The following is a 16,213-nucleotide window of genomic DNA, read 5'->3' as shown; positions in this document are numbered from 1 at the left end:
TGCAAAAATTCAAATCAAAGTAAAATAAATAGCAAAATCAAAAATTTGCTCTGCTCTCTTCTATAAACTTTATTAAACAATATCATCATACTTATAGTCATACACCGTTAAATTGCTTGTATAATATTTTAGTGTTGTAATTCGCATAATTCGTATATAGCTTAGGTTAACCTAACCTCGCACGTAGTATTGTAGCAGTTATTCACTATATGCTGACTTACTCAAACAATTCATAATGTAAACATAATTTGACGTATGACATACAAAAACATTTTAACAAAAACAAATTACTAGCATAAACAGTTGTAATAGACACTTGTGACACAGACGGACGTGGAATTCACATAAGGAAAATTATAATTGGAAGGCACTTTAAAATGTGGGAAGAGTACCACAATACTGATATCGCGTAAGAACAAGCTAATATATAACAATTATATATAGAGGACACAACGTTTATTCCTCTTCTTCGCCATCTAATATTGCCTTGAAGCTGAACGGTTGGAAGGCATAGCCCAGACCTTCGTAGAATTTGCTCATGAATTCGACCCTGTAGGCAAAGAAAGAAAAACAAACAAAAATTGGAAGAATGTTAACGCGTTCGCTAGTGTTTCTAACATACCAATGCAAACGCAGTGTGTGCAAGAAGGCTGAGAGACCTTCCATCATTACCAAGATGGCCAACGTAAAGAGACACCAGGCGCCGAAAATGAAATACAAGGCAATTGCACCAGTATAGTCCGCGCTCTTCAAGCCCATCGCCAACACCATGTTCCACAAGACCTCAGACAATTCTACAAATACATAATTAAACCAAAATTTAGCTAAGCTGTTTTCAGGGTCGGAAATACGTTTACTTACGTGCATGAGCCAAAGACAAAGCCCACAAACGCAAATAGGAGGCCGTATGCGAAATTGTACTGAGCACATACTCAATGGTGTGAATGGCTTGGTGAATATAGATTTCACTCATGGGTTCGTCGTCGTGACCACCGTGTCCGCCGCCGCTGTGATCGGCTTCATCCAAGCTGGTTGGTATTGGTGTTTCGCCTTCGGCAAGTTCCATATTGCCGGTTAAATCGCCATTATGTTTAACCTAAAGGCAAAAATGGAAGTTTATAAAAAATATTTTTGCTTTGAGCACTTTCCCTTACATGCACTTTGTTTTTACGTGTGAATTTAATGTACAATGGCTTGCCCAACAACATCCAGGGTATGCATAGCAAGCCGATATATACGAATAATTGCTGCACGACAGGTTGCGCTAGGAACATGTACTCATCGCAACCCTCCAATGGCGGCGAACTCTTGAACAACATCATGTTGATGAACATAATTAGAACAGATGGCGCACAACCGGGAGTGTCCGGTTGGAATGCGGTCTTCGGGTTGTATTTAATCCATTTGAAGAACATCATGAACACCATGTAACCGAAGAGTAAGATCAAGAACAGAATTTGTGGCAGGAATTCCAAGAATATGCTGGCATAACGCTTGAAGTGCACAAAGTTCACAACGGACATGCAGACACCAAAGATCATATGTGCTACACCAACAATAATGGATAACTTCATCTTGTAGGTATTGAGGAAGATGATCTTATTTCCGGCTAATTGCCAAATGGGATCCAAGCCCAATGGATATACACCGTATGTGCTATGATTGGGTGACAACTGCAAAACGTTGTTCTCCAGTACAGTGGAGGTATTGTAACGTATCTTCCAAGTTGAGCCGAAGACGTTCATTGATTTTGAGAATATATCATTGTAGATGAAACCGGTGTAGCAAGAGAAGAGACCCATCAAGAGTATAATGTAACGGCCACCGAAGAAAATATTCCAAATTTCACCAGCCTTTTTCCTTTGCAAGCTCTTCTCGTACATCACCATCCAGCCGCCGAACAATGCCAAAATGATACCGTGACCCAAATCGCCGAACATCACAGCGAAAAGGAACGGGAAAGTGATGCATGTATATAAAGCGGGGTTAGCCTCGCGATAAGAGGCTACACCATAAGCGTCAATCAAATTCTGGAAACCGCGAGTAAACTTGTTTGTGCGATTGAATGTTGGTGGTTGTTCGTTTGTGTCAATCACATTCAAGAAGGATGGTATAGTGCTGCCAACAGCAGCTGAGCCATCCGATAGGGCCTTCTGTACAACAGGTAGATCCTTGGTTGGTACCCAGCACTCGCCAATTAAGCACTTCTTTGTGACGTCCATGTTAAATAAGTTCAATGTGTGATAGATTGCCTTCATCTTTTTCACCATAATCGACCAGGATGGTAAATTCTTCGAAACCGTGGCCAACACCCGACTGCGATGATCTTCAGTTTGACTCAAAACCAATTTCAAATCTTCCAAACGTGTACGTACACCCTTAACCATTTCTTCGCGCTCAGTATGCGAACTTGGGCATGGATACATGGACGCATGGAAGCCGGTACAAACCTTCTTAATGCGATTCTTAAGCTGTTCACCTTGGAAGAAGGCAACGAAGACGGTCTTGTAGATGGGATGACCGGTTGAGGGATCCTTAAGTGGATCATCCAAGTCGGAACGTTTCAAAAACACGTTGCCACGTGAAATACGCCAAAGCATGCGCTCGAACGCAAATACACGCTCGCGATTGATCACGCCCGCAACGAAACCCAGACGACCACGATTCTGTGGGCCGACATCCACATCGGCATTTGGACCACGATTGCTAGAGTCCAAATTTAGCACTTCCTGATCGGAGAAGAAACCTTGCGTATTCTCGAGCACCTTACGCAATTCGGTCAATTCCAAGTAATTCGACTTGAGGTTCACCTCATTTTGGGCCAACTCGAGAATTTCATTTTCGGTTTTCTCCAAATGTGCCTCCAGATCGATGATCTCACGTGGATTGGGGGCGCGGGGGATGTCGTCTAGAATTTCTTGCAAAACAATGCCATCCTTCTTGATTTCCGCCTCAATGTAGCGTATTTTGCGTTCGAGCTCATCGCAACGGCGCACCTCGGTGACGAATTTTCGCTGGAAAGCGTTGACATTGCTGTTCAACTAAAAAAAGAAACAGCAAAATGTTTGATATTCATATAGCAACTATTTGCACATGCATAACTATGACGCACAAACATTAAGCGTCTTCAAGTTCGGTACTTACATCACGAAATTGTACACAACCAGTCTCACCCAATTCCGAGACAGAGGTGTAGGCAGCCTCCGGTTGTATGAACATTTGGCATAATGCCATTTCCTCACTGCGAAACATGTCCCCCATCTTGATGAAGACGTCTCGCCGCTATTCCACTGTAAGTTGAAAAGGAAAAAAAAAATCAGAAATGAACAAATTAAGACACGTTCGAGCATTTATGCTATTTTTATATATTTCGCAACAAATATTTTTGTACATCGGTATATTCATATTGAATGTTAAAATGAATTTTGCAGACCTAGACGAAAACAAAGGAATCTCGTAAAAAATGTTGCCTGCTCGTATAGACTGTCGCATTTTTCTGAATGCAAAAACATAAAATATATGTTTTATTTATACACATATGTAGATATATATAATAATTTTGAAATAAGTTCGCATCTAAATTATAGTATATTTTGTTTACTTAATAAATACATATCAGTATACGTACTAAATGTACATAGCATACACATTAAAAAAAACAAGCACAATTTAGTCTCCCGATATTAAAGAGGAAAATTGCGCCTTTTTACCATACATTATAAACGAAAGTTGGCGTCTTTGTAGCCAAGTTATTTTTTCACTTACTTGCCAGTCGTCTGGGTGAACTAAAATCTCGTCGAAGCCAAATTTGTTAATAATATAAATTTTACTTAGTGATTATATGCAAATCTTGAAAAAGGTTCCCATGGAGTTAGCGCAATACTTTTACATATTTCGGTTAGTTCTAAAATCTATAATTTGTGACATGATAATAGCTTATTCTTGTTTTTACAGCGGCAAAAACATTCGCTAACTATCTTTGACTTTAGGTTTAAGGAGTGCTGCCAAGATAATAGTCCTTGGCCGGATATAAATTTGAGTCAATTTCAATCTCAAGCAATCTCTTAATCTCACGACAACCGCCTCTCGGCAACCGGACTGTTTTTGAAATAAATTAAATAAAGCGAGCGCATACCTTCTGACACCCACCCAAACTGGCGGGAGTAGAATTTAAAAGTATACCAGTACACGTGCGAGCTTCGATCGGCCATCTAACCTAACCTTTTAGTCTAATAATATTGGGTTGTTCTCTCCGTGGAATCTTATCTTTAAGATACCATTTTATATTACTCAAACAGCTGCAAAGAAATTGATTTCATTTTCGTCTAAATTAGGGTGACTAGTCCGTAAAAGCTTTAGTACCATATGCATACTTTTGGGTAGAACCAAAATATTAAGTCTCTTCATAGGATATACTCGTACGGAAGTGAGTGAAAGTTTCATAAATACAACAATTTCCAAAAAAAATTAATTTTGATTGGTCAGTTTGTATGATAGCTATATTAGTCCGATCTGAACAATTTCTTTAGAGGTTCCGACAAATGAACAGCTTTTTGAGAAGAAAAGAACCAGTTCACAACTTTAGAGGGGTAGCTCAGCGACTGATACAGACAGGGCCAGCTGAATCGACTCAGCTCATCATGCTGTTCATTTACATATACATACATATTTATATATTTTACAGGGGTTCCTCCAAACTCAATTTATCGTTTTCAGAATATAAAATTATGCAAGCATATTACTTTACGACTAATCACGTTCTAATACGAATGCCCGTCAAACGAGTAGAAATAAAAAAAAAACTTTAAAGTAATTGTAACTAACTGCAAAAGCTTCAAATCTTTTCACAAGTGTGCGCAGAACCGAAACACATTCTTCGATAAGATTAGGTGCTAYATGTATGTATGTATGTAGATCTAATGAATAATGGCTTCTGGACTTAGCGCTGGCAATTTTTTTAACATTTGCTACACTACATAGAATGAAATTTTAAAGTATATAAACAATTCTACATATACATATACATATGTATATACAAAAGAATCAAATTTAAGAACGTCAAAATTATCGCCATGTCTGTGAGCACCACTGGAGTATTACGAAACTGCTTTAAATTTTATATATGTATGTATGTATGTAAATATTTATTTAATTCCGTTGATTTTGAAATTAGCACACTCAATTTCATACATACATACATACGTACATATATGTATCACATGCTAAAAGTTCCAGCCTGCTTGTTGCCAGTTCATATGTTTGTCTATTAACCGGGTTAGAAAAATATCATATTATATCTATGCACATACACACATAGTCAATTCGCAGAGCTTTAGAGTCAGCTGATATCACAGAACACTAGAGATATACAGCAATCATGTGAGCCATCATGTGAAGCTTATGAAGAAGCTTCGTCGATCAAATATACGCCAAAGGCAACGCCTTAGTCAAGCAGTTAACTTGTGTGTACTAATGTGTGTGTGTGCATATGAGAGTTACGTACATATATGTATGTATGTATGCAAGTATACTCGTATAGGTACATACATATATCTTTACTTAAAGCCATTCGGTTGCTTTCGCTCCACAAGTATTTGTGCTGATGCCATTTAAAATTGATTGCCAGAAAAAACGAGTACTCGTATCGTCTCAAATTGTATTTACTTAAAACTTATTTATTTAATTTTTTGTATATTTATTGTTGTAGTTTTATTTTTTGAATTTTTCGAGCTTCGCACAGCCGCACGCGCAAAAGCCAATACAAACACAGATATATAATATACATGTATTTGGGTTTGTATGTGTTTCTCCTGTGTTTGCTATATGCATGTGTGTGTATGTTTGTACTCGTCTGCTTACATAAATACTCGTACTTGACCGCGTATGCGATGATGCCAAATTGCTGACGTTTGCGTGAAAAAGCCGTTGAGTGTGTGTGTCGTTGATGACGCGATCACGCGCCATGAAAATTTAGCGACAGTTCGTTTGTATACAGATATGTGTGTGTATGCATATGCATATGTTTATCATTGGCATTTTGAACATGTAATAATCATATTAAATCACAGTCCAGGCACTTATAAAAGCTCGGCGCCAAGAGAGTTTAAGAGTGCTACAAATGGATGAGGCAGGGAACAAGCGTTTGAGATTATACATACATATTTTACAGATCATTTATTATATAATTACGAAAATAATAAGACAGGAAGAAAAAACTGTACAATATCTTCGGGAATATTTTTTTTTTTTTCTTAGCTACCGTGAGAGTATCGTCGGACATGACGAAAAGAAGTTCGGGTAAAGTTTGAGCTCTTAATATTAGTTTTAAAAGTTGAAGCATTGTGATTTTTTATTGAACAATTAAAACATCAAAGAATATAATAATCATAAAAAAATATGATATATTTAAAATTTTGAGAGTTTATTTTGTAAGAAAAAGTATAATCTTATGATTCAACGTTGGACTTCGATCTCGAGTAATTTTTAAATGAGCCGACATAACTAAAAATTATAATAGAACTTTTTTGTTGATCTTGAATATCCTGTCCAACTTATAAGGGAAATCATAAATAACCCATTTTTGTGGATTTTCAAAGTCCCTACAAGAATATCCTGTGCAACCATTAAGGGAAATCATAAATCGCAATGCGAGACCTGTTAATACTAATACATTTTAAGAATTTTTTCCTCATCTCGATTGATATTTTAAATTTTTTTCAGATTTATATCTTGTAAAATGTGAAAGTTTTCCACATAAGAACTTGATTCCGATCATTCAGTTTGTATGGCAGTTATGTGCTATAGTTAACCGATTTGAACAACTTCTTCGGATATTATATTATTGCTTTAGAAAATAACCTGGGCCAACTTTTATGGATATACATTGTGAAATGTGCAAATTTTCCATATAAGAACTTGATTCCAATCGTTCAGTTTGTATGGCAGCTATATGTTATAGTGGTCCGATATCGGCAGTTCCGACAAATGAGCAGCTTCTTGAAGAGAAAATGACGTCTGCAAAATTTTAAAACGATATCTTCAAAACTGAGGGATTAGTTCGTATATATACAGACAGACGGACAGACAGACAGACGGACATGGCTAAATCGACTCAGCTCGACATACTGATCATTYATATATTTACTTTATAGGGTCTCCGACCCTTCCTTCTGGGTGTTACAAATTTCGTGACGAACTTAATATACCCTGTTCAGGGTATAAAAATTAAAAAACAATTTTTTATGACTCACCCTAATATACGTAAATATATTTACTAGCACATGACATTGTTACATATCTAAAATCGTAATTTTAATTTATTTCTATACACATGAGATCCATTAGGCATACCACAGATAGCAATGTCGATTATAAATTAATTTGCTAACACATATTCATATCTAGATACATATGTACATACATACAATTGAGCATCGATGAGTGCTTTAAGCGGCATTTGTGGCGATAACAGTGCCGGTATGCCAAATTTAGCGCACACGGAAGCAAGGCGTTTAGAAGATTGCGACAGAACTAACATGCTAGTTAGATATAGAAAATATATACTTATGTATGTATATATGTAAGTACGTACGTAACATATTTACACGCATTTAAATACAATATACATGCGTATGTATTTGTATGACGCGCATTCCTGTGTTATTATTTATCAATTCTATTACTATTGCGTATATACAACAAAAATACATATCTAGGCGTTTATATATACATATGTATGTACATACACCTATGTTTCTGCTTATTATTAGTTGCATGATCGACGTTCGACGTTGTCAAGCAAAACGACCAATATCTTTAAGTCAATTCTCCCATTGCACACGGCTGTATGTATATATATACGAATATATGTGTGATCACGCATATGTTTATATACCTCATACACAAACTTATATGTAAGCACTGCATGCAACTTCCGTGTTTTTATAATAAACCATTTTTTTGCATTTTTATGCGCTCAAAAACTTCTCTCGCTAAAATTATATAACATAACGGTTATAACATCCGTTTATTGCTTACATATATTGCAAGGGTTTAAATATTTTCACACCACTTGCAATTATTTAGCACTTAATTTGCCTTGTGCGCTTAGTGGGCCGCCAAGTGAACATACAAAATTATTTATCGCTTTAAATCCCTGTAGATGCCCAAATTTAATAAAAATAAATAATTTTAATGTTTGTTTAAGTGTGCACACAACTTTCGGTATTTTTATCAAAACAAAAAAAAAACATAAAAATACAGAAAAAAAAAACAAATATCATCCGACACCAATACAAATGGAAATGTAACAAAAGTCTAAAAACAAGCAAACTGACACCGTAAACACGTTGGTATACCGTTTTATATGCAAATAATTGCAAACCAGTTCAACTTCGCGGCGTCTATGCAACTAAACGCCAAAAATGGACGCTCGCCAAGGTACGCAAATTCACCGCTTGCCTGCTGCTACAGATTTCAGCTCAATATTTCAACGAGGTTTAACTGCCTAAATGCAAAAAAATCGTAATATATGAATGTATGCCGCATAGCAGTCCTTTAGAAATATTCCAAGCAATTTTGACTTGTATACTGTATACTACAAACGCTTTTAAGACTGAGGCTAACGTACAATTATATTATTTCAATTATTTTCCCTTTCAAGCTTTAATTTTTTACCGAACATAATTTATTATTTTTTGTTTTTGTTTTAAAAAACATCCATTAGTAATATTTATTTGTTTATATACACACATTCGAACTTATGTATATGTACATACATATGTATGTACACGTGTGCATTTACTGAATTCAACACTTTTTAGGGCTTGCATGCGCGCATCCAGTGGCTTTCAAATGTTAGCCATCACCTGTATAAAAAGGCATTAGGCCGACTCATTGGGTGCGGTGAAATTAAAACAAAACAAAATTACAAGAAATATATGAAACATGCTTGCAATGCTTACCGCACCCGCGAACCACGTGACACGCATTACAAGAAAGGTTGATAGGTTGATGATATACGTATGTAAATATACGTATAAGGTTAAATATTTTCGTTGTAATATGGTCAAGTGTGGAAGAAATTACAACAAGCGACGAAAATGGGAGTAAACTATAAAATATTCAATGAAGCTCAAAACTAAAAGTAAAAAAAATAAAGCTTATAATAGGCTATACTACATGTAGATTTTATTAAATATAATATTGTTGTCCTACATTCTTACCAAAGTAACCAACAACAGAAAAATACTCGAAGTGTTGAAAAAACATTTGCCCGCCATCTCACTTAAATTTCGTTATTTTATTTAATTTTACTTTTTTATTAAATTTAAATATAATACCAAAACCATTCCATAAAACAATATCATGAAAAGCACTATTTTACAGTTACTTCGCAAAAAAAAATCATTAAGCACATAATTCTACGCCAACCGCTAAAACCTTTCTTTAATATTCCATCCTCGCTGGCAACGTGTTTGCTTTTCGCCTCTTACAAAAGTTGCAAGCTAAAAGCAAATAATACAAGAACAGTTCATTCATACATACATACAACATGACAGTATGAATCATAAAAAATGTAAACCAAACACAAAAGCATTTAATCTCCCAAAGCTAATGGATAAGCAAAATTACAGGAACCGGAAAATATCGAACCCATGAAAGGCAGAACAACAAATTTCCTTATCAGAAACCTCGAAAAACCTTAAGAAAGGATTAAACGCTTACAGCCAAGAGCAAAGTCATTTCAAAATTTTTATATAAATTCATATTTCAGAGTTAAAAAATAACATCCATTTCAGTCATAACTGTTTTCTCCAAACTGAATAAGAAAGCGAAGCAAGTGGGTCTAATAATAACGGGGGGCAAGACAAATTCTTTTGTCATCAAACAAACAGTCGTCGCCATCGCGACTTCGAAGTCGTAGATAATTTCATCTATCTTGTAATTAGTATTAACACCAACAACAATGTCAACCTCGAAATCCGACGCAGAATAACTCTTGCCAACAGAGGGCAAGAGGACTGAGTATCCAATTCAAAAGTAAAGTCCTCTCTCGTCGAACAAAGACCAAACTCACTCATTTTTCCCGTCCTGCTATATGGTGCAGAAGCTTCAACGATTACAACATCTGATGAGACGACGTTATGAGTTTTCCAAGAAAGGTTCTGTGCAAGATAGTCTACACCAATAAATAAGTAGAATAGTTATTCTAAATAACAGTTATTCTAGAGGTACCCTCGACGTACACCAAAACTCTTGAAGATCTTCAAAACTAAAGAGGTCTAGAGACGACTTTTTAACATTCCTTTGTCTGACTGATTAGAAATTTAACAAAAAATGCTTTACAGCTGCACTACTTTTGCTGAAAAAACGTAGGAGATAGGATTTAGTTTGCATTTTCTTTTTCGAAAAACATACGATACAATATAGCCAAGGTCTGGGCTGGTTGCAGTGAATTGTTGGTGCAAAAATCTAAAAGAATAAAGCTCGTTCACTGAGGTTGGCAGTAATTAAAAATGTTTCAACAAAATTCTTTCTGAACATATGGTACGTACATACATATGTATGTATGTATGTACAAATGTTGATAAAAAATTAAAAAAAAAAACGTATTGTAGCTGCTAAAGATAAATTTATTTATTTATTTAGACGAAAAAATTGAGACGGAGGAGACTGGAGGGTATAGACTCCCATGTTGTACTTTCTGAATTTATGTTTGTATATTTGTATGTGTGTGTATGCGCCTACGCCCTAATTGAAAACGAGGCCAGTTTAGTTAGCACCAACACATTTAATTACTTTTTACTGACCAGCGGAAAGAAATACATATTTATTACACACTGATATTATATAAATATGTAGGTATGTATGTGTATTGATAATTATTATCCCATCATATGACCATTCGAGTAGGTGTGTAACGGTGAGGCTGGAAATTATTAATGGCTCGCAGTAAAAAGTAAAAAAAATAGAGAAATTTCCATGCTAATTTGCAAATTTGTATGGGTGTATGTATTAAACAAAATATGTGTGTGTGCATGTACAAATGTGTGTATGTGCATATAAATTAACAATAAAGCCAACTTTCAGTCTTTTTAACAGCCTTTTTACTCAGCATGCTTGTCTTAATTGAACATACGTTTGAATTTCTGGAGACATGTATACATACATAACCCATGCATACATACATCCATACACTGTGTTCAACACTTTCCTGCTGTCTGCAATTACTAGTAATTTTATACAGTATTTGTTGTATTGTATTTTAATTTCCTCCCATGTGATGAGTCACAATAAATCCAATAATTATTATTTCACAGAAAGTTTGTTCTATTTTTATTCATAAACTCATTAACTATTTCATTATTATACCCTGAACAGGGTATATTAAGTTTGTCACGAAGTTTGTAACACCCAGAAGGAAGGGTCGGATACCCTATAAAGTATATATATAAATGATCAGTACGTCGAGCTGAGTCGATTTAGCCATGTCGGTCTGCCTGTCCGTTTGTCTGTCTGTATATATACGAACTAGTCCCTCAGTTTTTAAGATATCGTTTTGAAATTTTGCAAACGTCATTTGCTCTACAAGAAGCTGCTCATTTGTCGGAACTGCCGATATCGGACCTCTATAACATATAGCTGCCATACGAACTGAACAATCGGAATCAAGTTCTTGTATCGAAAACTTTCACATTTCACAATGTCTTTTCCCAAAAGTTGCCACATGCTATTTTTTAATGCAACAATGTAATCTCCGAAGAAATTGCTCAGATCGGTTAGCTATACCATATAGCTTCCATACAAACTGAACACAAAGTTACTAACAGAAATGCACCTGTGAAGGGTATTTAGCTTCGGTGCAACCGAAGTTAACGTTTTTCTTGTTTTATTTAACAGTTATCAGATTCCATAGTTCAAACCGCTGCAACTTTCAGTCTCTCAGCAACTAGCAATGCTTTGCTCGATATAAAATTGTAATACACAACTGTATTCATTCAAAAGAAAAAAAGAAATGTAAAAAATATACCTAAAAAAAATTTTTTTTTTTAATAAAAATATTTTAAAAAAATTGTACTTGTATGTATCTTTAAAAATTATACATATCCATTTGTACATTTGTATGTATGACAATTTGTGGCTTTAACAGAATTACGCCTTACGTAATTAAATCAACATGTAATCACTAATTTTATTAAAAAATACTACCAATTGTTCTGGTAAGTATTTGCAGTAAAATTTGTCTACACATACATATATGTATGTATATATGTATATAATATGTATCTTCTTACGCATAAATTATGTATGCTTATTAAATTACGACCTTAAAGCATTTCATGTCAGCTGAGTAATGCTAAGCAGACTGCCCTTGCAGCGTACGTTAACCTTTCGGCACTAGTTTGTTGTGTCGTACTTGGCTACATGGTATATATGTACATTATATATGTATAATACAAACGCAATCAGTCAATTACACCCACACCTGCTGCATGCTGCCCAGACATACACTACGGACAGCGTGCCAAAATGCAAAAACGTTCTAAGACAGAGTGCAAAAACACAGCAATGAATATAGAAAGTTGTATCAAATGGAAAATAAACGAAATTGAAAGGTTGTAGCGCAATATCGAACACCTCACCCTGCCGCTTCGTTGTGTTGGCGGCTGGGTAAACACAGCTGAAAGCACAACATTGCAATAGTACATATATATATATATATATACACATAAATGATTTACATATTTATAAAGCAAAATATACTGTTACGTTAGTTTCAGTTGCAGCGAAGCTCTCATACGTTTCTCAATAAAAAAGTTTGGCAGACAAGAACTTAATTTTGATCGATCAATTTGTATGGCAGCTATATTTTTTAGTGGGTCGATCTCAACAATATCTCCGGAGATTGTACCGTTGCCTTGAACATTCAACCATGTCAAATTTCGTGAGGATATCCCGTCAAATAAACAAGTTGTTTATACAAGAGTTTGATTTTAATCGGTTAGTTTGTATGCCAGCCATATGATATAGTGGTCCGATTTCAACGATATGTTCGGAGATTATACCGTTGCCTTGAGCATTAATCCATGTCAAAATTAATTGAGATATTTTGTAAAGTAAACAAGTCTTCATACAAAGCCTTGATTTTCATCGATCCGTTTTGTACGACAGCTATGCATATGCTATTGTGGTCCGATATTGCCGGTTCCTACATATGAAAAGCTTCTTGGAGCGGAGAAGACGTGTGCAAAACTGCAGATTGCTATCTTCAAAACTGAAGGACTAGCTCGCGTATATACAGACAGACAGACGGACAAGACAAAATCGATCAAGCTGATGATTTCTATATACATACTTAATATATATTCGATATTTATAGCTGCTTAATTATTATATCGTCAACACAGTATATTAAGTTGGACACGACGTTTGCAATAACCAAAGGAAAATGTCGAAATAAAATGTTCGTGCCCAACCTAATATACCCACGATATAATAATGAAGTACCTATAAATTTCGTCAAATATGATATTTATGTGTATATTTTAATATTAACGAAAATTTCAGCACGTAATCGTATCATAACTAGTTATTTTTAACCCAAATTCGTAACTAGGCCTTTTATAACCCCATTTAAACTAGTTCCATATGTGCATATATATATTTATAGACACCAAAGAAGCCGCCGGAGTTAGTTGCATGCTATGAAAACAGTTCGTGGTCAGTCGTATATATGTACTTGCTAAATATTAATCCGAATCAGCACTATATAATAAGTATACTATATACATACATACATACACATATATATGTATGTATTTTTGAGCAAACAAAAATTTGCAATATACTTATGTAATTATGTATATATTTGCTTTATGTACCAGACCGTCAACACCTACCGTGGACTTGTATTAGGCAGCTGTTGAAAAACCAAGCGCTAACAGCAGCGAGCTAACAGCTAGTAGAATGCTCAAAAACTCAAGAATGTTTCTAACGTCAATCCCAGCACACAACACAAACTAAAAAAAACATATATACATATACATATATGTATGTATATACACGTATATATGTATATATTTTCAATAGCACGTATTAAAGGTAACGAACGAGCTTCTGCTTGTCGTAAAATGTCAGTTGGCTATGAGTATGATAAATACGAGACTCAATGATTCGATTGATATGGGAGGCCTCCTGCTGGAATGGAGTTAGCGCTCGTATATACTATATTGTTTACTTGTAATTGTGTGTACTTGTATAATTTGCATGTATGGGTGCGGGCGTGTGTTTGCATTAGTCAGTTAAGCGACAACAGTCTGGGACCTCATGTGACTGTAGCGCTGTCATGAGTGACTGAATTGGAAGCGATATTGTCTGGGCATAATTCTATAAACTTATCTACTTATGAACTTATGCATGTATGTATGTATGTATATCGCCAAATTTTCAGTACTTTTGTAGCAGCTTAATAGTTCTACTAGTTTCAGTAGACACATTTGCCTCATTTACAACCAACCACAAGCATGCGTTGTCGTATAGAGATCACGTGCTTATAATTTTTCGGCAAATTAGCTAATTATCCCTTATCAGCGGCACATTTATACATACAAATATGTATCTTTTGATATCTACTTTGATCACATGACTTGCAGTCAAGGTAATGCTGTGGAAATTTCTGTCATTTAATTACAAAGTAATGACAAAGCTGCAAGATAAGTGCAATTTTAGGCGATTACAGGGATCACGCTACTTGCCCACACTTATGTAAGTATGTGTGTTTGTAGTCAATTGCGTGTGTGTAAGTGTGGATATTTGCATTGCATATGTGAAAGCCCGAAGTTAGCAAAGTCAATTATAATGCCTAAATGTCACGAGTTATCTTTTATTGGGAAAATTCATAAACTTTTCTGTCACAATTGCGCTTTTGTGTTGTGCTGCTAATTTGAATACGAAACAAAAGCAGCTTTATAATTTCAACGAATTGCAACTAAAATATCTATGTCGCCGCAAAATTATGCTCGCTTCTAAAAATAGCGGAAGCAATTAAAAAAAAAATATTGCATTCATGTTGCATTATTGTATTTTGCGTGAAAAAAAAACAAAAATTATAAAAAAGTAAAACAAAAAATTTTTATCATAAAAAATATATATTATATTTATATATAAAAAAAAATTTAAATAATATATTAAAAATATTTTTAAATATTATAAAAAAAATATAAAGTATTAAAAAAAATATGTTCTTCGGGGTCAAAAATCGAGTGAAACAATTATCACACAGCTAATCATTTTACTTAATAAATATCTCACTCCTCCTATCACATTTTATTGCACACTGCAAAGGACTTCGCGCCCGAAGTCTTATTTTTCACACATTTTACCGCACAAAGTTTTTAACTCATTAAGAAAGCATAAAAAGTTAAATAAAAACGATTTCCTTCGTAAGCCCACAACTCCAGGGGGGTGGCAAAGGTATGTAGGAACTTTGTACATACATACACATATGCTGTAAGTACCAAGGCAAACATACATATATGCATATATATGCACATATTTTTATATGTATGTAAATATACATATAATGCACTCAGTTTGTTTATGTTAATATTTGAGTTGTGGCCAGCGGTGAGACGACGCCTGTGCCGTGGCCTCGTCAGAGCAGGTCGATTGTTATTGGTTTGTTTATTCATTTGCTCACTTGTTTTGCATTGTTGCTGCTTTATTTCTTACTTTTAGCTTTATTTAATTTTATTTTGTTTTTATTTCTAAAAATTTCACTACACGCTTTAACACTTTATGTACATACATGTATTCAAATATACTAGATAATATTCTGGCTTGACGATCGACTCTCTTTAGTACACGTGTAGGCACATACAAACACACACCACACACATACACCTGTATATTATATGCGTTATACAAATGTTCATAGGTATATTCGTAATAATTTATATACTGGTCTGGTCCACCTTGCTTACCGCTTTAAATTTTTCAACGTCCAGAAACAACAAAAGTATTTTTTTTCTTTTGATTTTCGTTACAAAATTTTGTTTCCGACGATGTTAATTTTAGAACTTGTCTCGTCGGCAATACAAAGACGTCTGCTCGTTCGATTGCAGCTCTCGAACGTTGTGCCCCACTATACTACAATAATTATATATATATGTACCAGTATGTACAATCGCTCAATACAATCATCACAGACAGT

General features: G+C 34.9%; 1 protein-coding gene across 2 annotated transcripts; it reads right to left on the bottom strand.

The window, feature by feature from the left end:
* Positions 1-44: 44 nt before the first annotated feature.
* On the bottom strand, positions 45-16,104 carry LOC108966935 (V-type proton ATPase 116 kDa subunit a-like). 2 transcript variants are annotated; one of them, XM_018930096.1, is made up of 6 exons: positions 15,984-16,104; positions 3,145-3,290; positions 1,155-3,041; positions 862-1,096; positions 623-794; positions 457-550 (listed from the first exon to the last, which is right to left on the bottom strand). In XM_018930096.1, exons 2-6 carry the CDS (start codon positions 3,259-3,261, stop codon positions 457-459), a joined length of 2,505 nt encoding a protein of 834 aa, XP_018785641.1. In that variant the 5' UTR covers positions 3,262-3,290; positions 15,984-16,104. The 2 variants fall into 2 exon arrangements, with proteins under 2 accessions (XP_018785642.1, XP_018785641.1); XM_018930097.1 differs by lacking the exon at positions 15,984-16,104 and having other exon boundaries at positions 45-550; positions 3,145-3,261.
* Positions 16,105-16,213: the final 109 nt, after the last annotated feature.

Source organism: Bactrocera latifrons, unplaced genomic scaffold (genome assembly GCF_001853355.1).
Source record: "Bactrocera latifrons isolate USDA-ARS-PBARC rearing strain unplaced genomic scaffold, ASM185335v1 scaffold_171, whole genome shotgun sequence".
Classification (NCBI taxonomy): domain Eukaryota; kingdom Metazoa; phylum Arthropoda; class Insecta; order Diptera; family Tephritidae; genus Bactrocera; species Bactrocera latifrons.
This window is presented reverse-complemented; position numbering and strand designations above follow the sequence as displayed.

Bases quoted from the DNA above. Each gene is read 5' to 3' on its own strand.
- LOC108966935 (XM_018930096.1), bottom strand. From the start codon at position 3,261: ATGGGGGACATGTTTCGCAGTGAGGAAATGGCATTATGCCAAATGTTC. The intron at 1,097-1,154 runs GTAAGGGAAAGT...TTTTGCCTTTAG, and splicing joins CACGTAAAAACAAAGTGCAT to GTTAAACATAATGGCGATTT. The intron at 795-861 runs GTAAGTAAACGT...ATGTATTTGTAG, and splicing joins TTTGTCTTTGGCTCATGCAC to AATTGTCTGAGGTCTTGTGG.